The sequence below is a fragment of the Bos mutus genome, chromosome 3 (genome assembly GCF_027580195.1).
Source record: "Bos mutus isolate GX-2022 chromosome 3, NWIPB_WYAK_1.1, whole genome shotgun sequence".
In the NCBI taxonomy this organism is placed as follows: Eukaryota; Metazoa; Chordata; class Mammalia; order Artiodactyla; family Bovidae; genus Bos; species Bos mutus.
The window spans coordinates 72,732,882-72,760,188 of record NC_091619.1 but is presented as its reverse complement, the minus strand read 5'-3'; the positions used below and the strand labels follow the sequence as shown (position 1 = coordinate 72,760,188).

The following is a 27,307-nucleotide window of genomic DNA, read 5'->3' as shown; positions in this document are numbered from 1 at the left end:
GAGAGTTACTAGTATTTATGTGGTAACTGAAGCATCAGTTATGTATCTAACAAAGAGACATTAGAGAATACTAGATGTCTACTCAATCAATAATCTATTCTCCTATTCTTTGTTGTAAAAGAACCTTCCCACCAATTTTTGACTGGACACATTACTTTCTAGATAAGACTTCTTTTCTAGCCATCTTTACAGACAGCTAAGTGTAATCATGTAACTAAGTTCTAACTAATGGGATTTGAGCAGTGATGTGTGCAACTTCTGGCTGGGTTCTCAAACAGAACAGGCATGGCCCTTCCTTCCTAATTACTATTAGGAATTGGTATTCCTAATTGTTGGGATACTAAGTAGGTAATAAAGCATCGTATACCATGTGGATGAGAGCTAGATCCTAAAATGCTAAAGAAATATTGATAAGACAGGGGAAAAAAAAAAAAAAAAGGATAGGTCTGAGATGAACACATAGAGCAATGAAACCATACAAACTCAGATTTTTACGTAAGAAAAAAAATAAACTCCTGTCTTGTTTAAGTTAACGTATTTTGAATCTCATAGTCAGCCAAACTAACATCATGAAAAGAGTGAAAAGTGTTAGTCGCTCAGCTGTGTCCAACTCTTTGCAGCCCCATGGGACTGTAGCACAACAGACTCCTGGGTCTGTGGGATTCTCCAGGCTGGAGTGGGTTGCCACACCCTCCTTCAGGGGATCTTCCCAACCCAGGGATCCAACCTGCATTTCCTGCATTGCAGGCAGATTCTTTACCACTGAGGCCCCAGTCTATTTAATACCTATATATATATTTAATGCTTGCATATATATTTGGCTATAACTAGTATTTTATATACTTCCTGGCATGATTAATGTAGCATGTCATATAATTTTTCAGGTAATAAACTTCTCTAAGCAGTTTCTACTATTTCCAGTAGAACTCTTTCTAAACTATGTATTATACATCCCCCATCTTAGTAGAGACTGTAATGAATCTAACTTAACCTTTTACTGAGCACTTTACCTCATCATTATGAAAATCAGTTGTTACATTTTAATAAGCTCTGTCTTAGTTTATGTTTATTCTAACTTGCCCTTTGTTATATACTGATACTTGCAGTTGAATCTGTCAGTGTTCCCTCCACGCAGTTATCACAACTATTTAATGAAACAGGAAGACATGAAGGCTGCCACAGGACACCTGATGGCTTTCTGTTATTTCCCCAAGTCAATAGGGTCTGTAACTGAAATGACATCAAACCTTTCCTACATAATTAAATGCAAACTTCTAATGCCTGTTTTTCTTAAAGCATAAAAAAAGAGTTTTAATTTATTGCTAGATTTGCTAAATTCTAGTATTTTATGTTGCAAAGATTTTTGGAAGTTTAAGGCATTCACGTATTTTATGTCTATGTGTTCCTATTTTGAGTTTATATATTAAAAATATATAACCACTAACAGAGGTTAACTCAATATTCTCTCTCTCTATATATAGCTAGCTGGCATACAATTAATACTTTTATCAATGACTGTCTAAGGGATAAATATGACATTGCTTCCTCCAATTGGGTAGAACAAAGTGGAAAGCAGCACCAAAAGTATAGGAGCAAGTAGCCATGACTTAAGAATTTCTGAGCACTTAAATTTTATTATAAAAAAATACTGTTAAAAATATATACTAAATATTAGAACTATGTCTGGAAAGGAGGGGGGAAGAAGAAGTAGGCATGGCAAAACTAGTTAAACAGCAATTTCTCCTAAATGCTACCTATAAGCTATTTCTTATAGAAACTAAAACAAATATTTGGCTATAAAAAGAAAGAAACTCAAAAGCTAATTATTTAGAATAAAGAACATAAATTCATTCTGAAAAAGACTAGTATATTTATTTTTAAGAAATGAAATTTTACTAAAATGTGGCTTTAAAATACAGTATTTTGGGGAATTCCCTAGCAACACAGTAGTTACAACACCACGCTTTCACTGCAGAGGGCACAGGTTCAATCCCTGTGTAGGGAACTAAGATCCACAAGCCATGCAATGCCACCCAAAAATGAAAAAAAAAAAAAAAAAATATATATATATGTATATATACAATATTTTCATGTCTTTTGAAAACAATCATAGTAAAACTAGTCATATATGTTTTCTAGGCTTGCAAAAATTTCAATAATGCTCTGAAGCCAAAAACATGTTTTTTACTAATATGTTTTAGACACATCACTGAAAAAAAACAATACTAATTTTTAGTACACTTTTCAATAGCAAACTTCCCTTATTCCTTTTCTAGGTTCAATTTCACAATATTCTGAAAGAATTGCTAAGATGAGTTAAATATGTGGATACACACAAAGAAGAGACTATAACAAAGGCAGACTGGGGAGCAATATACTTAAGAAGAAGAACCTGGGGATCGGTCCTAGAATCAAAACCCATCATTGCTACTTATAGCTTTATGATTTCAGATATATTATTTTTTTTTAACTTCACTCTCCTTTCTATAAAATTGCACAATGATAGTCATCTCAGTTCAGTTCAGTTCAGTTGCTCGGTCGTGTCTGACTCTGCAACCCCATGGACTGCAGCACGACAGGCTTATCTGTCCATCACCAACTCCCAGAGCTTACTCAAACTCATATCCATTGAGTCAGTGATGCCATCCAACCATCCCATCCTCTGTCGTCCCCTTCTCCTCCTGCTTTCAATCTCAGTAGGTCATTGTAATAATTAATAACTAAATGAGATAATATATGAAAAAATACTTCACCCAATACCCAGGAACCATTTCCTTTGATTCCTAATTAGAAGTCAAAAGCTTAATTATTTAACTCGCACTATTTTGTTCTATTATATAGGCATCTGGGATTAAACTAAGTTTTAATTTCAATGTGTAAAACTGTATTTGATTAAAATGTCAATTAAAGACCCCTTTAACAATTCAACTGCATAGTTACAAATTCCACCCTAAAGAAAATAACTTGTGTACATATCTCAAAATGGTTTCCTGCCAAAATTAAACAAAGGTAGCAGTTAATACCTATAAGCAATAAGCACAACAATGTCATCTTTTTAAAAAGAACTGTAACAATAAGTAACAATGTAGGTCCAAAGAAATGGCTTTTTTGGCTCTTTAACAATGAAAAAGGGTAGTGGCTTTGTCAAAGATTAAGCTCATCATTCCCTCTCTCAATTCATCTCCTATTAGCTGAACATAACACATCCTACAACTCCTACTGATCAAGAGATCAGTAAATACCAGGAGGTGTCTGGAAAATAAAGTCTAGTGAGGCTCTATCCCAAGGACAAAAGAAAAATGAGGACTACAAAGAGGATCTGGCAGGAAGAGAACAGGATCATACTAAACTGGTCTGATCATATTTTAACTTAAACATTTAATGTGGATTCTTAAGTACTTTTACATCCTGTACTCATTAAACAATGGCTGATTTGCTCAATATATAAACTTCTTAACATTACAATAATTTTCCAAACAAACATAATATTACCATGAATTAATTGAAACCTGGCATACTATTCTACAAAGTTTGTCTATCCCTAACACAAGAGAAGACTCTACACATGGACATCACCAGATGGTCAACACCAAAAATCAGACTGATTATATTCTTTGCAGCCAAAGATGGAGAAGCTCTATATAGTCAGCAATAATAAGACCCCGGAGCTGACTGTGGCTCAGATCATGAACCCTTTACTGCCAAATTCAGACTTAAATTGAAAAAAGTGGGGAAAACCACTAGACCATTCAGGTATGACCTAAATCAAATCCCTTATCCATTATACAGTGGAAGTGAGAAATAGATTTAAGGGACTACATCTGATAGACAGAGTGCCTGATGAACTATGGACGGATTCGTGACACTGTACAGGAGACAGGGATCAAGACCATCCCCAAGAAAAAGAAATGCAAAAAAAAAGCAAAATGGCTGAGGAGGCCTTACAAAAAGCTGTGAAAAGAAGAGAAGCGAAAAGCAAAGGAGAAAAGTAAAGATCTACCTGTTTGAATGCAGAGTTCCAAAGAATAGCAAGGAGAGATAAGAAAGCCTTCCCCAGGGATCAATGCAAAGAAATAGAGGAAAACAATAGAATAGGAAAGACTAGAGATCTCATCTAGAAAATTAGATATACCAAGGGAACATTTAATGCAAAGATGGGTACAATAAAGGACAGAAATGGTATGGACCTAACAGAAGCAGAAGGTATTAAGAAGAGGTGGTAAGAATACACAGAAGAACTGTCCAAAAAAGATCTTCACGACCCAGATAATCATGATGGTGTGATCACTCACCTAGAGCCAGACATCCTGGAATTTGAGGTCAAGTGGGCCTTAGAAAGTATCACTACAAACAAAGCTAGTGGAGGTGATGGAATTCCAGTTGAGCTATTTCAAATCCTGAAAGATGATGCTGTGAAAGTGCTGCATTCAATAGGTCAGCAAATTTGGAAAACTCAGCAGTGGCCACAGGACTAGAAAAGGCCAGTTTTCATTCCAATCCCAAAGAAAGGCAATGCCAAAGAGTGCTCAAATTACTGCACAATTGCACTCATCTCATACGCTAGTAAAGTAATGCTCAAAATTCTCCAAGCCAGGCTTCAGCAATACGTGAACCATGAACTTCCAGATGTTCAAACTAGTTTTAGAAAAGGCAGAGGAACCAGAGATCAAATTGCCAGCATTCACTGGATCATCGTAAAACCAAGAGAGTTCCAGAAAAACATCTATTACTGCTTTATTGACTATGGCGAAGCCTTTGATTGTGTGGATCACAATAAACTGGAAAATTCTTCAAGAGATGGGAATACCAGACCACGTGACCTGCCTCTGAGAAACCTGTATACTGGTCAGGAAGCAACAGTTAGAACTGGACATGGAAGAATACACTGGTTCCAAATAGGAAAAAGAGTACATCAAGGCTGTATATTGTCACCCTGCTTATTTAACTTGTATGCAGAGTACATCGTGAGAAACACTGGGCTAGAGGAAGCACAAGCTGGAATCAAGACTGCTGGGAGAAATATCAGTCACCTGAGATATGCAGATGACACCACCCTATGGCAAAAAGTGAAGAGGAACTAAAAAGCCTCTTGATGAAAGTGAAAGAGGAGAGTGAAAAAGTTGGCTTAAAGCTCAACATTCAGAAAACTAAGATCATGGCATCCGGTCCCATCACTTCATGGCAAACAGATGGGGAAACAGTGGAAATGGTGGCTGACTTTATTTTTTTGGGCTCCAAATCACTGCAGATGGTGATTACAGTCATGAAATTAAAAGACACTTACTCCTGGGAAGGAAAGTTATGACCAACCTAGACAGCATATTAAAAAGCAGAGACATTACTTTGCCAACCAAGGTCCATCTAATCAAGGTTATGGTTTTTCCAGTAGTCATGTATGGATGTGAGAGTTGGACTATAAAGAAAGCTGAGCACAGAAGAATTGATGCTTTTGAACTGTGGTGTTGGAGAAGACTCTTGAGAGTCCTTTGGACTGCAAGGAGATCCAAGTAGTCCATCCAAAGGAGATCAGTCCTGGGTGTTCATTGAAAGAACTGACGTTGAAGCTGAAACTCCAATACTTTGGCCACCTGATGTGAAGAGCTGACTCATTTGAAAAGACCCTGATGTTGGAAAGACTGAAGGCAGGAGGAGAAGGGGATGATAGAGGATGAGATGGTTAGATGGCATCACCGACTCACTGGACATGAGTTTGGGTAAACTCCGGGAGTTGGTGATGGACAGGGAGGCCTGGCGTGCTGCAGTTCATGGGATTGCAAAGAGTTGGACACGACTGAGCAACTGAACTGAACTGAGAACGTAATTTGGCACAACACCGCAAGGGAGAGACTAAACATTTAAGGAATTCAAGTCTCTTCATAGTAGCCTTTAAGCTTTTCGTGACTGTGACTGACGTTTTACACTATAACCCCGCAGGGACACATATGCACATAAACACAACATACATACACACCCCTGACACTACTGATTCATAAAGTAATAAGGACCCAACTGGAGATGCAGGAGACAAGGATTTGATCCTTGGGACAGGAAGATCTCCTGGAGGAGGAAATATGGCAGTATTCTCCAGTATTCTTGTCTGGAGAATCCCATGGACTGAGGAGCCTGGCGGGGTACAAGTCCATAAGGTCACAGAGTTGGACATGACTGAGCGACTGAGCACACACACACACTATGTGCTCTAGCTTTATTATCTGAATTTAGATTCTACTTAAAAAAAAAAGCAGGAGTCATAATAGCCTACTAAACTGAATTCATAATCCACTAGAGTGGATTCAAATTCTACAATTTGAAAACACTGCTATAAAAAATGTCATAAAATGTTAATCTTTGGGAATCTTTTATTTTCCAGTTTTAACATCTAAAATTGTTAAAATAAAAAACCATTAAGAACCCATCCAATTCATGTTACTAAGGAAATAAGATTGCAGACACAAGTTATCGTGTCTTGTACCTAAGCATTTCCTTGATTTCCCTCCCCTTTCCTAACTGTCACACAATTCTTTGCAGGTAGCATGTTTTCAATAAATACATACTGAATACAAAATTTATCAAATGGTATTGGCTAAAAATGACTTCATAAAGTAGGCAGATTGTTAGCAAGGCCTTCAAAGCAGCAGCAGGTTTCAGTTGATGAAGTAGAAAAAAATATATGCAAAGGGATCATGCTTTGGTTTCATGTTTACAAAATGACTTTAATCTATTTATTAGTGAAGACTCAAAAACCAACAACAGATTCACAAAAAACTCACCAGACCATCACAGAAAAATGAAAGGTGATACATGGTAAAGAAAACCTACGAGCATATTTAAATAAACTCACTGAATGCCAGGACTGAAGTCTACCCCCTCCCTTAGAACATTATACATTAAGAAAAGTAAAATTATACCTCAAAATTCTGTTCCATTATGTTTCCACCTTTACTCAAACTCTCCATAATGGCCTTATTTCGAAGAATGTCTTCTTCACTGAGATGTTCTCTTCTTTTTCTTGATTCTAAAACAAGTCCATTCACCAGATAAAAGTCGGCCAAAAAGTTTCCTACCCTTTCCTAAAACGAAATCAAATATTTCAAAATAATAAAACAAAGTTTACCTTAGATTTTTTTTTAAAGTTTCAAAGTAAAATATACAGTTTCTCCATAAACATGTAACATTTAGATGAAAATAAATATTCCTCTGGTACTTAAAATTATCAAATTATCTTACACATTCTATTAAGCTAAAAAATACATAACATTACACATTTTAAATTTGTAAAGGAAAATTTTTAAACACATAAAATGCAGGTAGTTAATCTCCAATGAATTAAGACTAAGTAAAAACAGCACATAGTATTCCTTTAGAATCTACTAAGTAGCACAAAGCTACAGAAAACTTAATTTAGCTAATAATCAAATATCATGAGTTATAAGGAGGGGTCAGGGATAATTAATGTTCCCATTTTATAGATAGAAATAAAAACTAGAATAAAAAGAAATAAACTAAGTCACATAAAAACTTCTAGTACAACTAAAATTAATTACCCATTCCAATATTCTCTAGCAGGCCCAAACTTACAAGATACAGTTGCTTGCTTCTTTCAACAAAAAGAGAACAACCAAGCAGTCTTGCTCACTAGTACCGTTTATATTTATATTATGGATTGAGAATGGGGAACTCAAATGGAATAAAAGGACATCAAGAAGAGTCCTCCTTCAACATTAACCTTCACTTTTTTCAGACCCACAGGTGGTCAGAGTTTGAAATACCTTACCTCAAACAACATGATCAGTAACTTACTGAAAACAGGCTTCCCATTTCTACCTGTATGCAAATCACTTCTCTTGCTGCTGCTTTCTGGCATTCCAAAACTAAGTGTTTAGAGTGGCTTCTGTTTCTACCTTGCTTTGTGGCTTCCTTACCAATCATCAGAAAGGAAGGCATTCTGCACCTGTTTCTACCTACAAAATGGGAACTATAAGCAATTACTGACTCCCTCCTTACCTGTCAAAGATTTAAGAAGATCACCTAGACACTCTTCAAGAGCTTTGAGCTGCTTAGCAGTAGTACTAGATGAACAGCAGCTTCAATTTTTATCTTCTCTTGAAGTGATCCTTCTAATGCTGTCCAGAAGAACAGAGTACAGACAAATAAGACTCAGGCCAACAAATAGATTGCAGTATAGGATCTCACATCTGGAAATCCTATCATGTTACTCGTTGCCAAACAGGCTTAGAGATGAAAATTGATGAACCTAGATCTCAAAGTGAGAATTTTTCTGTGGTTGGGAAACATTCAGGTGATAATGATCAATTTTGGAAATCTTATAATGAAAAAGCATTTATTAAAAATAAATCAAAAAACAAGTCATATCAATAAAAATATTTAAATGTATATTTCTTATAATACAACCATTCCATTTCTTGCTAGCTATAAAAGACAATGCAAAGGGATATAAAAGGATGGTAAATGTAACATCATTTATACTGGGAGAAAACTGGACACAAATGTGTATCCACCTAAACATCCAAAAATAAGAGACTGAGTAAATAAATTACAACATATCCATACTATGGAATACAATGCAGTAGCTAAGAAGAATAAAGTAATTCTAAGACATACTAAAAATTGGGTGGAGGGGGGAGTTGCAAAATAATAGATACAATGCAATGACACTTTTTGAAAAAATAAATATTTGTATCAATAACTAAATATTATTATAGATATAAATCAATACACATTGAGATACATTGATTATTATATATATATATCAATGTACAATGAGTTGGACATGACTGAGCAACTGAACAACAATGTACATAAAGTATAAGAAAAGTCAGGAAGATATACAGCTGGATAATCTTCTGCAAAAGACTCTGGGACTATAAGCTGTAGTCAAGAGGGATTTCTCAGCTTTATATGTAAGATTGTGTGGTAGTTAATTTTATGTCAATTTGGCTAGACTATGATGCCCAACTGTTCAAACACCACCAGTCGAGATGTTGCTACAAAGCCGATATGGGATTTTGGAGGGGTGCACCACACAGCTTGCAGGATCTCGGTTCTCCAAGAAGGGACTGAAGCCAGGCCATGGTGATGAAAACATGTCCTAATTACTGGACTGCTGAGGAATTTCAAGATGGCATTTTTTAGATTGGTTGAAATTTAAATCTATAGACTTGGAGTAAAGCAGATTACCCTCACACAGTGGAAAGGCTGTTTCCAATCAAATGCAGGCCTGAAGAGCAAAGACTAAGGCTTCCCAAAGGAAAAGCAATTCTGCCTCAAGACTGCAACACAGAAACCTTGCCTGATATTCTGATCTATAGATTTCAGGCTCAAAACCATACAACTCTTTTCTGAATTTTCAGCCTGCTGGACTGTACTACAAATCTCAGACTTATCAGGTCCTACATTCACACAAGCTAATTCCTTAAAGTAAATCAACCTCTTCCTTACTCTTCTCTCCTTCTGTGTGTGTGTGTGTGTGTGTGTGTGTGTGTATACACATAGATATATACACATATACAGATAGATATAGATCTCCTATTAATTCTGTTTCTCAGAGAACCCTGACTAATTTACTTTTGTCTTTATAATAAGGATATATTTCTGTTGTGTGTAATAAAAGATAAATTCATAAAATCTTGGCCCTTACCCAATGTTATTTATTCTTTAAAATTTTATAAAATGCTTCTTCATACATCCAACTAAAAAATGCGTGAGTATATTTTGAGCAGATGAAATAAGAATTATGGAAAGAATTTACAATTTACTAATGGAGAAACCTCCACTGAGATTTAATGAAACAAGTACTGTAGAAATTTAAGCTTATTTAGCCTTAGTCAAATATATGGAATACTCAGGAATAGATAATGGGTAAGTAAATAATTTTAAAGTTGAAAAGTAGAAAAAAGGTTCAGGGAAATGAATTTAACAGTGTAGCTTCTTTATGGTCTTTTTAAAATAAAAGCATTAGAAATATAACAGAACCATGTGAAGACATTGTTTCCTATTTAACAACAAGGCAACTGACAACAAGAATATTTTTCAACATAAAATTCAAATGAACTAAGCTTTCTCTCCTGGCTTCTGTAAGATGATCTTCCAACTCTGTAACCAACCATTATAATTCCCTATTTGGATTCAAGGAGAAAAGAATACATGACTTGACAATTAAGCTACTCGTTCTACATGTGTTTCCATCACATTATTTTGGCAATATTAAATACTGAACAGTTTTTAAAGTGTAAAAATCTCGATTTGCACATACTGTTTTATCTTCCCGAAAAAGCCATCCAGTTTGGGCACGCGTAAAAGAAATTGATTTGGTTGATAAGGTTGCAGAGTAAATATCGCTACTCATTAAAATGTCAACCTCTTCTTCTGTTTCCATCTCTGATTCCTGAGGTGGAGGCAAAAGGTAGATATAAGAAACTAAGTTTTTAAAGGTAATTAGTGCCACAAATGAAAATATCAACAATTAAAATGTTACAAATTTCAAAAAGCAAAAAGGACCGATTCTAAAAACAATTACAGAAGTTTAAACTTTGTATATCTAAATAAGTTGGGCTTCCCTTGTGGCTCAGCAGGTAAAGAATCCATATGCAATGCGGGAGACCTGGGTTGGATCCCTGTGTTGGGAAGATCCCCTGTAGAAGGGAAAGGCTACCCACTCCAGTATTCTGGCCTAGAGAATTCCATGGACTGGATAGTCCATGGGGTTGCAAAGAGTCAGACATGACTGAGTGACTTTCACTTTCATCTAAATAAGTTAGAATTATAACTAATTATGAATCTAAAAATACAGGACACATGAAAAATGTACTTTGTAATGAAAATAATAATAGTTTACCCCATCACAGAAATATATAATGGAAATAATACTAGATTACACATTACATAAATACAGAGTACATAATTACAGAAGATTTAAGAATTAAGTAGACAGGTCTGAGACAAAATCCCTACACAAAGGTTTTGTTTTCTTTAAATACAGATGAATCTTACTTCAGTTTTTTTAACCTGAAGACCCACTGCTACCATTTGAGCCCTTCTTTCCCAGTAGTTTTAAGTGGAAGGAAGAAAGGGAAGGGCAGGAAGGAAAGAAAGGAAAGGAGTATAGGATCTTCTCTATACTCATCAAAGAAAGAAAAGGAATCCATAAATATCATCCCATGATTTCCAAACTCAATTAGCAGCCTTGCTTCAATGTATTCCCCAGTGCTGGCATATAATAATTGATCAAAAAATATTTTTTAAAAGAAAAAGCTTTGCACTTGTTTCATGTATAGAAACATAACTAAATGACCAAGTAAGAAGAGTAACTGAGTAGGTAATAAATGAGGTTCTATTCTCTTAACAGGCTAAGAGAGTTTCCCTGATACTTAGGACCACAGAATCCAAACTAGAGAAGGAGGAAAAAAAGAAGAACCCAGAGCCTTAGTGGAGAGTGAGAACCATCCATAGGGTTTACAATAACTAGAGGCTCTATCTTCCATATTTCCTGATTTCTAGATTCCCAAGAGGCCTATTTTCTATTCCTCACCACCAAACTTTCACCCAGATTTCCTTCACCCTTGCAAGTGAGGAATGGAAAATCTTGACATTAATGCTAAGGCTGTATAACAGATGAAAATGTATTCCTGGTAACCCAAACTAATTCTGAACACAACTGCAAAATTTTGGCTGGCATAGATTGTATAGAACTATTAATCCTCATGATGCAAATATGTTATAAATTAGGATTTTATGTATTAGCTTGGGAACAACACTATATATAACACTACCTATGAAGAAATTTGCTTTAAGTTTCAAACATCCCATTTCAAAGAAACTTTTTTTATATACTTTTACGTATGGGTTTATTTTTGGCTGTGCTGGGTCTTTGTCACTGCACGGGCTCTTCTCTAGTGTAGGGGAGGGGGCTACTCTCTAGTTGTGGAGCACAGTGTCATTGCAGTGGCTTCTCGCATCACAGAACACAGGCTCAGAGTGCAGGCTCAATAGCTGGAGCACACAGGCGCAGCTGCTTCTTGACATGTGGGATCTTCTGAACCAAGGATCACACCCATGTCTCTCTCTTGCACTGGCAGGTGGATTCTTTAGCACTGAGCCATGAGGGAAACCCGCAAAAAACATTTGATACAGAACTCTTCTATAAATTGTACACTATCTCCTAACCACATCACTGAAAATGACCTGTTATTAATTACATTCATTCAGCAAACACTTAATGAACAGTTAGTACTTATAAATACATATTGGTGAAAAAAACAAGTATTCCCTGCCTTAAGAATTACTGCTTACTATCTAGCTTTTCTATATTCTTTTAGACATAAAATACACACGCATATACCCTAAATACATCAGCTAATATTTACACCACTAGCCTTAATCTCTGGCTTCTCTTTTAGTATCATCTTTCTAACTCATTCATTGCCTCGTTAGCTATCCTATTGTTATTTAAGACACAAGAATTCAAATTATTTAGTACACTTCTGAGAGTCTAGAATAAGGGTCAGCAGAATATGAAAAGCAGTCAAATCCAGTGCACCACTTGTTTTTATAAGTAAAATTTTATTAGAACACAGCCACACTCATTCATTAATATATTGTCTAAGGTGACTTTTACGTTAATAACAGCAGAGGTGAGTAGCTGTGACAGAGACCATATGACCCTAAAAATACATTTAAATATCTAAAATATTGACTCTCTCCCTTACAGAAAGAGTTTGGCAAACTCTGGCTTAGAATGCACTGATGCTGTATTAAGTACCAGAGAACACAACTAAAAGACCCCCATACCTTTGAGGAGCTTAGCCCCCACAAAAAGAAGAATGCCATATAGACTAAAAGAAAAAAAGGAAATAGCACTAGAAGCTCTACAGTACCAGATTTAGTGGAGCATCAAGAAAAGAATGGTCACCCAGGAGGGGAGGAAGCAACAACACTAAATAGGTATCCCTCAGGGTGACAGTGTAAGAAGTGTATTCCTGGAAGTGGAAACAACATGAACAAAGGAATGAAATACTAAACAGCCTGGAAAAAACTGCAAAGAGTTCAGCATGAGGGTAGCTATGATAACAAGGTAAGGCAAACATGGGAAAGTCAGCAAAAGCCATGTCCTGAAGGAACCATCCCATGAGGAGGAATTTGGATTTCATTCTTCTTGGCAATAGGGAACTTTTACAGTGTCTTTAAGGAAGACAAGTTTCATGAATTTGTTTTCAATGTTCAACCTATCTCCAATATGTGAGATAATTTAGAAGCAGGCAAGAAGGGGGCCAGGAAGATCATTTATGAGACATTTGTGACACTCCAGCTGAAACAGTATCTAAATTATGGCAATAACAGCATCAATAAAAAAAAAAGGGATAATTATAAGGCATCTGGAGAGGGAAATGGCAACCCACTCCAGTATTATCACCTGGAGAACCCCATGGACAGAGGAGCCTGGTGGGCTGCTGTCCATGCAGTCGCACAGAGTCGGACAAGATTGAAGCAATTCAGCATGCATGCACCCATAACGCATTAGGGAGACAAGAATAACCACACATGTTCTCTAATTAGGAAACCTGAGAGTCCAAGAAAAAAGGTCCAAAAAATTCCAAGCTTTCTCACGGAACAGAAAATGATGTTAATCACCAAAAGAAAGAAAATGGGAGAACAGGCACCTGGAGGGAAAATAACGAGTTAAGTCTTCAACAAACTGAATTTTGAGGTACTTAAGAGACACATATGATACCCAGTAGGCATTTAAATAGGTCCCCACTCAGAAGATTTGAGTTAGAAATAAATACTCGTGAATTATCAGCTAATAAGAGGTAGTGAGAGCTGTGGGGATATTCTGGCAATTTGTAAAAATGAGAACAACATCAAGGGCCTATCAATATTCAAGAAGTAAGCAGAGAAAGAGCCTCTTGATGCAAGTAAAAGAGGAAAGTGAAAAAGTTGGCTTAAAGCTCAACATTCAGAAAATGAAGATTATGGCATCTGGTCCCATCATTTCATGGGAAATAGATGAGGAAACAGTGTCAGACTTTATTTTTGGGGCTCCAAAATCACTGCAGACGGTGACTGCAGCCATGAAATTAAAAGACGCTTACCCCTTGGAAGGAAAGTTATGACCAACCTAGACAGCATATTAAAAAACAGAGACATCACTTTGCCAAGGGTATGGTTTTTCCAGTAGTCATGTATGGATGTGAGAGTTGGACTATAATGAAAGCTGAGCACAGAAGAATTGATGCTTTTGAACTGTGGTGTTGGAGAAGACTCTTGAGAGTCCCTTGGACTGCAAGATCCAACAAGTCCATCCTAAAGGAAATCAGTCCTGGCTGTTCATTGGAAGGACTGATGTTGAAGCTGAAAGTCCAATACTTTGGCCACCTGATGCGAACAGCTGACTCATTTGAAAAGACCCTGATGTTGGGAAAGATTGAAGGCAAGAGGAGAAGGGGACGACAGAGGACAAGATGGTTGGGTGGCATCACTGACTCAATGGACATGAGTTTGGGTAGGCTCTGGGAGTTGGTGATGGACAGGGAGGCCTGGCATGCTGCAGTTCATGGGGTCACAAAGATTCGGACACGACTGAGTGACTGAATTGAACTGAACTGGAGAAAAAGGAAGAGACAAAAGAGAGTAAGACAGAAACATGGGAAAAGAACATCTATTGGCCAAAGTCAAATCACAAGGAAATGAAATTTTTAAGAACTGAGTTATTACTAATAGAAAACACTTCAGAGAAATCTATACAAAGAGAAGGTGGAAACAAGTGCACTGATACCAGCAATGGACTCATTATGAACAGCATCTAAAACCCCAAATCCTACTTCCTTTTCCAAATGCTCCAATGTAACAGTGTGACACCACCATCATATACACTATTCTGTAGTCTGTGCAGTGTGCAATACCATCATGCTTAAAAAGCAAGGTACACACCTTAATTTAAAAATATCAATATACTTTATTGCTAAAAAATGCTAGCCATTATCTGAACCTTCAGCGAGTCATAATCTGTTTGCTGGTGAAGGTTCAAAATATTTCAGTTCAGTTCAGTTCAGTTCAGTCGCTCAGTCGTGTCCATTTCTTTGCAACCCCATAGACTGCAGCATGCCAGGCTTCCCTGTCCATCACCAACTCCCAGAGCTTACTCACATCCAACCATCTCATTCTCTGTTGTCCCCTTCTCCTCCCGCCTTCAATCTTTCCCAGCATCAGGGTCTTTTCAAATGAGTCAGCACTTTACATCAGGTAGCTAAAGTATTCGAACTTCAGCTTCAGCATCAGTCCTTCCAAGGAAAATTCAGGATTGATCTCCTTTAGGATTCAGTGGTTTGATCTCCTTGCTGTCCAAGGGACTCTCAGAAAGAGTCTTCTCCAACACCACATTTCAAAAGCATCAATTCTTTGACGTTCAGTTTTCTTTATGGTCCAACTCTCACATCCATATATGACTACTGGAAAAACTATAGCTTTGACTAGACGGATCTTTGTCCGTAGAGATGTCTCTGCTTTTTAATATGCTGTCTAGGTTTGTCACAGCTTTTCTTCCAATCAGCAAGCATCTTTTAATTTCATAGCTGCAATCACCATCTGCAGTGATTTTTGAGCCCAAGAAAATAAAGTCACTGTTTCCACTGTTTCCCCATCTATTTGCCATGACGTGATAGAACCAGATGCCATAATCTTAGTTTTCTGAATGTCGAGTTTTAAGCCAGCCTTTTCACTCTCCTCTTCCATCCAGAGGCTCTTTAGTTCCTCTTTGCTTTCTGTCATAAGGGTGGTCATCTACATATCTGAGGTTATTGATATTTCTGCTGGCAATCTTGATTCCAGCTTGTGCTTCATCCAGCACAGCACTGTGCATGATGTACTCTGCATATAAGTTAAATAAGCAGGGTGACAATATACAGCCTTGACATACTCTTTGGGATTGGAATGAAAACTGACCTTTTCCAGTCCTGTGACCACTGCTGAGTTTTCCAGATTTGCTGGCATGCTGAGCGCAGCACTTTGACAGCATCATCTTTTAGGATTTGAAATAGCTCAACTGGAATTCCATCACCTCCACTAGCTCTGTTCGTAGTGATGCCTCTTAATACCCACTCGACTTCGCACTCCAGGATGTCTAGCTCTAGGTGAGTGATCACACCATTGTGGATTTTATCTGGTCATTAAGGTCTTTTTTTGTATGGTTCTTCTGTGTATTCTTGCCACCTCTTCTTAGTATCTTCTGCTTCTGTTAGGTCCATACCATTTCTGTTCTTTATTGTACACGTCTTTGCATTAAATGTTCCCTTAGTATCTCTCATTTTCTTGAAGAAATCTCTAGTCTTTCCCATTCTATTGTTTTTCTCTATTTCTTTACCTTGATCACTTAGAAAGGCGTTCTCTCTCCTTGCTATTCTTTGCAACTCTGCATTCATATATGATAGTAACTGATATACAGTTGGCCCTCCATATTTGCAGGTTCCACATCTACAGATACAACCAACCAAGGATGAAAAATATTTGAGGAAAAGATTCCAGAAAGTTCCAAAAATCAAAATTTAAACTTGTCACAAAGTCCAGTCAACTATTTACAAGGCATTTACATAGTGCTCACAACTATTTACTTGTGCGTCTGTGGATTTTGGTGACCTCAAGGTTCCTAGAATCATTCCCCAGCAGATACCAAGGGACAAACTGTATACTATTAATACAATGCCACTATACATAGCACCTGCTTCTGCTCCTGCTGCTAAGTTGCTTCAGTCGTGTCGGACTCTGTGCGACCCCACAGACAGCAGCCCACCAGGCTCCTCTGTCCCTGGGATTCTCCAGGCAAGAATACTGCAGTGGGTTGCCATTTTCTTCTCCAATCCATGCATGCATGCTAAGTTGCTTCAGTCGTGTCTGATTCTGTGCAACCCTATGGACAGCAGCCCTCCAGGCTCCTCTGTCCACAGGATTCTCCAGGAAGAATACTGGAGTGGGTTGCCATTTCCTTCTCTCATACATAGCACCTAGCAGTGTCTAGACGCACTTTATTAGGTCCTTGATAAATGTTTAAGGAAGGAAGAGAGGGAAGGAGGAAAAGTCAAAGAACTATGTAAAATTAATTCATTTAAATTACTTTTTGATCATATCAATATGCTGTTTAAGAATCTTGCTCTGAAAAAAAAAAAAAGAATCTTGCTGTTATCAACTATGTGTGCCTGCATAAAATAAAAATAAAAACAAAATAAAAGCAACAGTGATAAAACAAAATGTTGATCTAAGAACATCTGTAGTGCTATCAATGATATATATAGATACTATAAAAGCTGTTTCTTTGGTTTATAGCAGGGCAAGGAGCTTTCAGGGAACAATGGATCAAGATAATGGTGCACATGGTTTTTCAAAGGTGGTTGTAGAGACAAAACCAATATGGAGATACGGTGTTTTGAAGGAATATAATTTTACATTTTAAGAGTGAAAAGAAAGAGAAAAGAAAGGTAGCCAAAGAGTTAGCAAAAGTAAAAGAGTACAGACAAAAAACCAAAAGAGGTGCTCATATTACAGAAACAGAGATGGTTCACAACCCTAAAATAAAGTAGGGCCAGAACAAGCTCAATAAATGAGAACTACAAGAATTCAGAGTTTATTTAACCAGGACATTATCAGTGAATTATGAGCAAACAGACTCAATAGTTTAGTCAGGATAAAGAAAAGATGATAAAATTTTTTTTTAAAAAACTAGAGGTAAGAAAATGGAAACTTTAGGAATAAACCATTTCAATTATGTCTTATGCCTTTCAAAACAATTACACTGAGGCTTGGCTGCATACACAGACTTTTTTTTTAAACCCATTTACAGGAATTTGCTCAACATGCTCACCTCATGGTGTATTCGCTGATAAACTTTTTGTTCATTGTCTAATACTACAAAAGATTCAGAGGGTGCCGCATCCCCATTGAAAATGAAGCTTAAATCCCCTCGTTGGCACTTCATGTCAGTAAAGTCTATGAGAGTAGTGTCAAGCCTGTGAAAGATGGACAGATGAGAAATTCTGACAAATAAAATCTCAATAAAACTTCATATTAATGAAATAAGCTTTGTTCCTTCTGAACTCAAACCAAAAGGCTAATACCATATTTCAAAGCCAAACTTATATATAAGAGCTAAATTTAAAATATCTCATTAAAAAACACCAAAAGAATATTTAAATATATATTCAATTTTACCTATATTTCATTTTCCTGAATATATAACTTCATTAATCCAGCAGGAGAAAGGTTGTTTTCCCATTGCTGATGCATTTCTCAACCTGTACCCCATTCTATTTCCCTTACCATAGCTACTCCATAAAATTTACCTCAAGGAAGAAGGGCAGAAAAGGAAAGCAAACCCGTCTAACATCTTTTGATCCCTTTAAGACAAAGTTGCTAGCTCAGCAGAGTACAGCTGACCCTTAACCACAGGGGTCTGGAACACTGACTCCCATCCCCTCCATATGTAACTTTACAGTTGGCCCTCCATATGTACATTTCCACGCTCTCAGGTTCAACCAACCTTGGATCATGTAATACTATAATATGTATTTATTGAAAAAAGATCTGTGTGTAAGAAGGCCCAAGTAGTTCAAACCAGTGTTGTTCAAAGGTCTGCTGTATACCTGAAGAGTATAGCAATGCACGGACCACATTCTTAGATTAAGGGCTGTGTGTCCACAGTCTTGTCCTTGTGAGCTGCATCGAGGCTGATGCTTAATCATACAGTATTAAACCTTGCTTCATCCTTCAACTCAATAAAGCATTTAATTTACTCCAAATTCTTGGCCTTTTTGCTTGACTTCTCAGATTCAGATTAGCATTCTCTTTCCCAACATTTTCTTTTCTAACATCTCCACAGCCCGAAACATTATGGATCTTTCCTATGGCAAATATTCATGTATTCAAACACCTGTATGTTTGTTGTGTTCACTGTAACCAAGACCTGACATGGTCGACCCAATGGGTTGGTCTCAAATAAATTCTATAAATCACTACTTGGTGAAATTAGAGAGAATAATGGAGTGGAAAACTTTATAAGTATCCTGATGTGCTTCAATCTTGCCCAAGGCTTTGTAGTCTCCAGATCATCATAGCAGGACCTGACTGGCTGCTCAAAACACAGTCCTTAAGTTAAGAAATAGGTTCACACAGCTGTTAAGAAATGCTGATCACACCCAAAAGAACATTTCTTTAAGTCTTTGTGAGAGGTCCACCCTGGCTACTGAGTTTCTAACACAATATAAGAACTCATTACTTTGTAGGATTTTCCGTTCTCACCATAGACAAGGCAAATGAGTGGGCATTACTAGTTTCCCTTCATAGGAAAAGCTGAAAAATGGAACATATTTCACATGCTGCATCAAGAGAGTAACCAAGGTTACATACAATTTAACACCCAAACTAGTAACTTTTAAAAGTGAAGGTGACACTATTAATAATTTTACTAGGACAACAGAGATGAATAGGGAAGTATGATTAACCTATGTATAAGAAGCTCTTTTCTGAGCCATGTAAAATACATACAGCCCTCAGAGTCAAATAAGAAGTCCTAAAAAAATAGCAAGGCACCAGCTCCTGTAGGAGTGAACTTGACTTGCTGCTTTATGGTTGAATTCTTGCCCCTGGTCCACTTACAGTGGCCTGCTACTGCACTGTTGGTGCTTGTACTACTAAACATATTCTGTTGTTGCTTGTATATGTGGCACAAGAGAAAACGATGCCAATAAAAGGGGCTTATCTCCTACCTCTAATGTGGGCTAATGTGGTCTAATGAAGTCTCAAAAAGGGGACAGATCATTTTATATGAGTGGCCTATTTGGACTCCACGGTTCAGCTACCAGGGAACTCTATACCCCTCAAAAAAAGAAGACATGGGCCAGAATAGTCTTTTGCCTCCACTCCCTTCTTGCCCATCCTGGGGGAGAATAGTAGTGGGCTGCAAGGGGTGGGGGTGAGAGGAGAGATGCACAGAGAGACAAAGACAGACTGACATTGGCGACATTTGAGCCCTTCAATCTAGCCACACCTAAGATCAGTCATTGTCAATTTTTATTTTATATGTGTTTTCATAATTTGCAACTGAAAGACTAATACAACTTATATATTAGACATATTAGATGGCATAGTAAGCTGTATCAAACATGCCTCATAATGATATAATTTATATCATGGTGATATTTTAATGTATCAACTGGTCCTTGGCTTTCAGCTTAATGAGCCTAAATACTTCTAATTTTTACCATGTAATTCACCATGAAGGACACAAAGTTCTTTATACAAATGCAAAGATTCAAATAGAAAATGTTCTTTTACAGATAAAAACTTGATAACTACCCAAGTAACAGTGAAAAGAAAATAGGGCCTATCCTTGAGATAGGAAGAGCTCAAATGAGACAGTTTGCAAAGATTATTTAGGTCAACGGTTATATATTACCTCAAAATTATTAGTAGTGAAAATATCTATTAGTATTCTCAACAATAAAGTTGTTCATATTACTATTTCTACTAAAATATTAATTTCTCCTAGACACCAAAGATGATACTGTGTTGATTTTTGCCCACACAACTTGCAGGATTTTAGTTCCCCAACCAGAGATGGAATCTGTGATCTTGGTAGTGAAAGCATGGGAATCCTAACTACTTGACCACCAGGGAATTCCCATACTTTAAATAAATAACACTGCTATCATGAGATACAAGTAAAAGTCATTTGAAGTGATGTTTAAAAGAACTAATTATCTCATGACATTTAAATGTGCAAGTTTTTATTTAATGTTAACAAACTGGTTTTTCTTTTAATTCTTCGTCTATGCAAAAAAACCTTTACCATACATTCTAAAATGCAGCTTCTCCATTACTCTAGTTAACTTTGATAACCAGCATTTTGAACCCATCACTCCTTCAACCTTAGTAAAGAGCTTTCCTGCTAGTAAGCCCCAGGTTTCAGTGTCTTACTAAATTACAGTAGCTCCCCTTAAGCTACATTCTTTGACACAATTATTCTCTCTTATTGTCATACATCTATCTTAGCCATTTTGTGGGGTTTTTTTATCATCTATATTTATTATGTAATATGTACCATGTCATTTACTTTTAAAAGGTATATATAAATGTGAAATAATTTTTTAAAAGAAAGAAGCTCCTTTTCTTCTAAATTTAAGAATCAAACAGAACTAAAACTAACCTTTAACACAGCACATGGAAGACAATACTATTCTCCCAAGTTATCTACTAACTTTGGCAAGTACCCATATTAAAAATTTTTTAACTGATGAATAATTTTTTGAAATTCATAATATATTGCTAACAATAGAATACTGAATTAAATCTACATCATTAACAAATCCTTTCATAGTTTTTCACCCATACTTTACTGTGTTTTCCAAGGTTTCTGTAATAACCATGAATTGAATGTGCATGAGAACGTTCATGATGAGCAAGATCTGAGGAGGTTATTTTTAAAAAACAAAAACACAGAAAACTCTACCTAAACCAAGAGAATTTTGTTTGAGAATAATTATCCTAGAACTTACTTCCAACTAAAGGTTATCTCTTCATTATAATTCATCATACTTAATAATTAATCTCATAAACAGTTGATTTTCTTTAAATTTCTGTCTTGTGACATGATAAGAAGTCACATGATAAGAAGACAGTAAGTCAGAGAGGTCCTGGCTCAGCATTAATTTGTAATATGCTCATAAAAATCACTTCACCTTTCTGAACTTTCTAATCTATAAAATGAAGAGTTTATATAACTTTTTAAGACATCTCTAGTTCTAGACAATACTCAAATTAATATTGTGAATTTTTATAAACATAGGCATATAAATTATATGTATACATATATAAATGTACAAATATGAATACACTTCCTGGCAGTCTAGTGGTTAGGCTCTACACTCTTACTGCTCAGGGCCCAAGTTTGATCCCTGGTTGGGGAACTAAAATCCCATAAGCCGCACAGTACGGCCAGTTAAAAAAACAGTTGGCATATTCACTAGCATTCTAAATAGCTTAAATAGGTATCATTTATATAATTTGTTGTTCAATGCTAAGTTGTGTCCAACTCTGCAACACCACGGACTGCAGCACACAAGACACCTCTGTCCTCCACTATCTCCCAGAATTTGCTCCACTTCATGTCCATTCCATCAGTGATACTAACTAACCACCTCATCCTCTGCCACCCACTTCTCCTTTTGCCTTCAATCTTTCTGAGCATGAGGGTCTTTTCCAATGACTCAGCTCTTTGCATCAGGTACAAAGTATTGGAGCTTCAACTTCAGAATCAGTCCTTCCAACGAATGTTCAGGGCTGATTTCCTTTAGGATTGACTGGTTTGATCTCCTTGCTATTCAAGGGACTCTCAACATTAAAAAAAAAACTAAGATCTTGCCATGTGGTCATCCCATCACTTCAAGGCAAACATAAGGGGAAAAAATGGAAGCAGTAACAGATTTTATTCTCTTGGGCTTCAAAATTACTGCAGATCGTGACTGAAGCCATGAAATTAAAAGACATTTGCTCCTTGGAGGAAAGCTATGGCAAACTTAGTGTATTAAAAAGCAGAGATATCACTTTGTTAACACAGGTCCATCTACTCAAAGCTACGGTTTTTCTAGTAGTCATGCACAGATGTGAGAGTTGGACCATAAAGAAGGCTGAGTACCAAAGAAGTGATCATTTATAAATATACCTATATTAGTATAAAGAAATAATGATAGAATTCTGAAATGAGTAAAATAAATAGATTCTTCATGAGATCCAAATATCAATCAGTTAAAAAGAAAACAGAAGAAAATTAAAATTAGCCTTAAAAAATATTCACTAGAGTGGATAGATGAATGGCTAGAAGCATGGGTGGGTAGATAGGGGAGGGAACAGTAGGAAAGGGATGCAGTAAAAAAGGACAAGAGTTGGGTCCTCCTTATGTGTTCCTTATTCCCTAAAAAGCTAGGAAGAGGGGCATGACCATCCTAAATCTTCTTGGTATTGTATCATGATCTTCATTCTACTTGCATTCTAGATAGTATGTAGTTGAACAATAATACCTTTGTTTTAGTCAAGATTTTATGCCTTTGGTTTCTTATCTCTAGTACCTCAAAGGAGAAAAAACATTGTGAATATATTAAGACATGTTTAAGTTATAAAATACTACATCCATGTATAAGCTTTTACTACAGAAAGAAAAGCTTCCTCTAAATCTCAGTTATCTGTTACTCAGAGAAAAATCAAATCACCTTACCTGATATTGATACCTTGCTTGTATATTTTACATGCATCAGAAGGCAGAATTCGGGAAAGTAAAGGCACTGTATTTGTAAAAAGAAAAGGTGAAAAATAACCACCCAAAGTTCTGAGACATTATAAATTTTTTAATTAGAAGAACAGTACTGTAACATTTTACCATTTTATAAAAGTTGTCATAATTTCCTTTAAAATAGTATTTTTCCACTGAAAAATAATACACAAAGCAATTTTGAGCAACTTCAAATATCTACTGCTGCTAAGTCACTTCAGTCGTGTCCGATTCTGTGCGACCCCATAGATGGCAGCCCACAAGGCTCCCCCGTCCCTAGGATTCTCCAGGCAAGAACACTGGAGTGCGCTGCCATTTCCTTCTCCAATGCATGAAAGTGAAAAGTGAAAGTGAAGTCGCTCAGTCATGTCCGACTCTTAGCAACCCCATGGACTGCAGCCTACCAGGCTCCTCCGTCCATGGAATTTTCTAGGCAAGAGTACTGGAGTGGGGTGCCATTGCCTTCTCGGATTTAATTGTAATTACCATCACCACTACCCACCACCAAATACAAATAAGAGTATCAGAACTGATGCAATGCCATTCTTGGTACATATTGCAAGATGTTACTGTTAGTGAGAAAACAAGGCCTTTTGGTAATTAAACCCTCCTGAAGGGGTCACCAGACAAACCTGGATCCCATCTAATTCTTTATATATAACTGCATAAAATACCAGAAAAGTAATATGTGTAATAAAAAATACATTTTTAGAGCTAGTTGAATTTGAGTTTGAATCCTAAATATATTGATTATTCAATAAGCTCAATGTACATTAGTTTTAAAATTCTTAAAATGCAATCATACTATTGACTTATACATTTCTACATTCCAGTGTTGCTCACATTCATATCATAAGCTATATTCTTATAGTTTTTTATTATTCATTATCTGCTATATTTTGAAGAAAGATGAGTTATTCTGTAGACAAATAAATCTACACAACAGGCTAAATAATTAAACTACCATATACCAAAAAAAGAAAAGAATGTGAAACTCAAAATTCTTGAAATTAAAGATCTCATCACATGTACAGGTGTATGTATGTGTGTGTGTTTATCTGTGTAAGATGTATTACACGTACATTTTATAAAACTCGAGTGTTTTAAAAATGGGTGATAAAAATCAACCTGGTTAGAAAGAAAAGACCCTAGAGAAAACTAAAGGCTAGGTTTTTAGTTAACTTTTTCAAAAGTTTTCTAAATTTTTAAATATTTTCTAATTAACATTAAAAGTTTTTTAATTCTTTAGAGGTTATTCAATCTAAAATGATTACATCATTAAAGACAGTTTTCTAGACTTTTTATTTTATGAAAATAAGAAAAGTTTACAGCCCAGAGGGAGTATCAACTAAAAGTTACCCTGGTCAAAGAACATAAGAAATCATTTTCCAATCAAATTCTTCCTTATATGAAACAACAGAAGTTAAGAAGAGTAATAACGGTATATGCATGTACGTGCTAAGTCGCTCAGTCGTGTCCAACTCTACGACCCCATGGACTGTAGCCTGCCAGGCTTCTCTGTCCATGGGATTCTCCAGGTAGGAATACTAGAGTGGGTTGCCATTTCCTTCTCCAGTAATGGCATAAATCTATATAAATGATCAAAGCTCCTCTTTCTTATTAATTGAGATCTACTTTTTCTGTTCTTACATATTTGATATAGTAAGAAAAAGATGATTACAATAAGCCAGCACTCTAACTTAATTTAAATTTATTACATCTTGTAATGTAGTATGGTAAACTACAAAAGCAAAATTCAGAATCACACACCAATATCCACTTATCAGAAAAGGAAGAAAGGGGGAATGTAGAGAAAAAAAGAATTTGAAGATTGAAAAGTAAAAGTTAAAAAAAAAAAGAAGAAGGTATATCATAGATGAAAAAAAAGATTTCAATGCATTCCAAAAATAGAGCAATTTGCATTTTCCCAATTTTGTGATGACTTTTTCTTCCCCCATGTAAATTGAACAATTAGGCTCTCTATATCTTAAGTTATTTCAACTTTATCTAAGAGTCTAACACACACACAAAAAAGAGTCTAACACAGTACTCCAAAGGCAGTATAATCCACTGAACTGAAAAATGGATAATCTCTAAGTTTTCATTCTGGCTTTGCTATCACTTATTCCCTGATTTTAAGAAGAGCTTAGGCCTGATGTTTTCCATCTATAAAATGCAAAAAAAAAAAAAAAAAGTCCTAAAAACAGGACAGATATTCTGTAGATTATGAGATAAAGAAAAAAACTATTAGTTTTTCTGTTGAAACATGCCATACACATAATGTTAAGTTTGTAGTGATTATAATACTATAAATTATTTAACACTTTACAGCATCTAAAGTGTTTCCTTCAAAAACATGATTTCATTTCATCTACACCAAAACAAAGACTTGAAAATAGGTGGGGTGTTTATTCTTACTCTCACTTTTAAAATGAAAAAACCCAAGCTCAGGAAAAATATGTGACTTTCCATTGCAAACAGAAGCCAGTACTTCTGATTCCATTTTAAGGCTTTTCTATACCTAAAAACTCACTCTGGAATAATTTAGCTGCCTTCAGACTTGCTATTAACCAAGTCTGAGGCTATTTTCAGCCAAATACTGAAGGAGAAAGAGTGCAGTTTTTGTGCTCCGCTACCACTAAACTAAACTTACCCCTGGATCTCAGTATTTCTTAACTTGCCCTTATTTCTGGGAGCCTTTTTCTTTTTTTTTTTTTTTTATATCAGGGGCTTTCACAAGGGAGGAAGCATGCCTAAACTCTAGGAAAAAGCTTGATAATCAAATCTTATATCAGAGATTATCCAATGTTTTTTAATCCAAAGCATATAAACTAAATCTAGCCAGTGAGTTTAGTTTTTAGAATGATAGATGACATCCAACCATCAGGTGCTAATAATGTGACATGAAATCAGTAAAAACCTTTATCAACAATGAATCAGATGTGCTAACTTTCTTGTGTCAAAGTCAAGTTCTCAGAGAAGCAATACATTTTTTCAAAAAGAATTGTTATTATATTTTGCCCTTGTCATGTGGGATCTCTGTTCTCCAATCAGGGACTGAACCCAGTGCCCCCAGCTCAGAGTCTTAACCACTGGACCACCAAGGAAGTCCCAGAAGCAATACTTTAAACAGTACCTCAGTGGTTACATAATAAACTTGATTATGCAACAGTTACAATGTGTTTACAACTACAGATAATATGCGCAATTTCAGGAGTAATTATATCCATTTCAATTTGTTCATGTAATTGAAATGTCAGTTTTAAAATATTTTAGAATATTTTGCTCAGCAAGATAAAGTTACAATTTTAGAATTCAAAACAACAGTTACTCAAACAGTCAATTAAAGAGCCAGTATACTCAAGGATCACCAAGAATGACTGGGGTCTTTATAGATAGAAAAAAAAACAGTGAAAAAATAGTATCCAGACTTTAGACCAATCTAACTTGGAGCTCTTTTATTACACAATGCTATTACATCTCTTTTTCTTTTGGTATTCTAGGACACTGGTACTTCTAAATGATAGCGCATAAAGCATTATCAGAGTTAAGAAAATCTTGGGTGAGTTTTTTTGGCCACACCACGGCACTCATGGGATCTCAGTTCTCCACAAGGGATTGAACCTGGGCCAGAGTCAGTGGTAAAGAGTCCACTTACAATGCCGGCAACAGAGTTCGACCTCTAGGTCAGGAAGATCCCCTGGAAAAGGAAATGGCAACCCACTCCAGTATTCTTGCCTGGAGAATTCCATGGACAGAGGATCCTAGTGGACTATAGTCCATGAGATCACAAAGAGAGTCAGATGGGACTTAGTGACTAAACAACACCACCTACAACAGGAATGAAAGCCCAGAACCCTAACCACTAGACCACCAGGGAACTCCCACAGGTGTGATTTTTGATGGAGCCAAAACTAGCCTCATGATCTAAAGTTGTAACTGATTATATTTAGGGATTAAATTTCTTATTTAGAGATTAAACAA

At 36.2% G+C, this 27,307-nt stretch overlaps 1 protein-coding gene across 1 annotated transcript in view; it reads right to left on the bottom strand.

Annotated features, from left to right (window-relative positions):
* ANKRD13C (ankyrin repeat domain 13C) overlaps nt 1–27,307 on the bottom strand; it is a 92,928-nt gene that overhangs the window by 16,875 nt on the left and 48,746 nt on the right. The window contains exons 6-9 of the mRNA XM_005898162.3: nt 23,270–23,336; nt 17,867–18,011; nt 10,274–10,405; nt 6,909–7,070 (exon numbers count right to left, since the gene is read on the bottom strand). Coding sequence (XP_005898224.1) covers nt 6,909–7,070; nt 10,274–10,405; nt 17,867–18,011; nt 23,270–23,336 — 506 coding nt within the window. The remainder of the gene's footprint in view (nt 1–6,908; nt 7,071–10,273; nt 10,406–17,866; nt 18,012–23,269; nt 23,337–27,307) is intronic.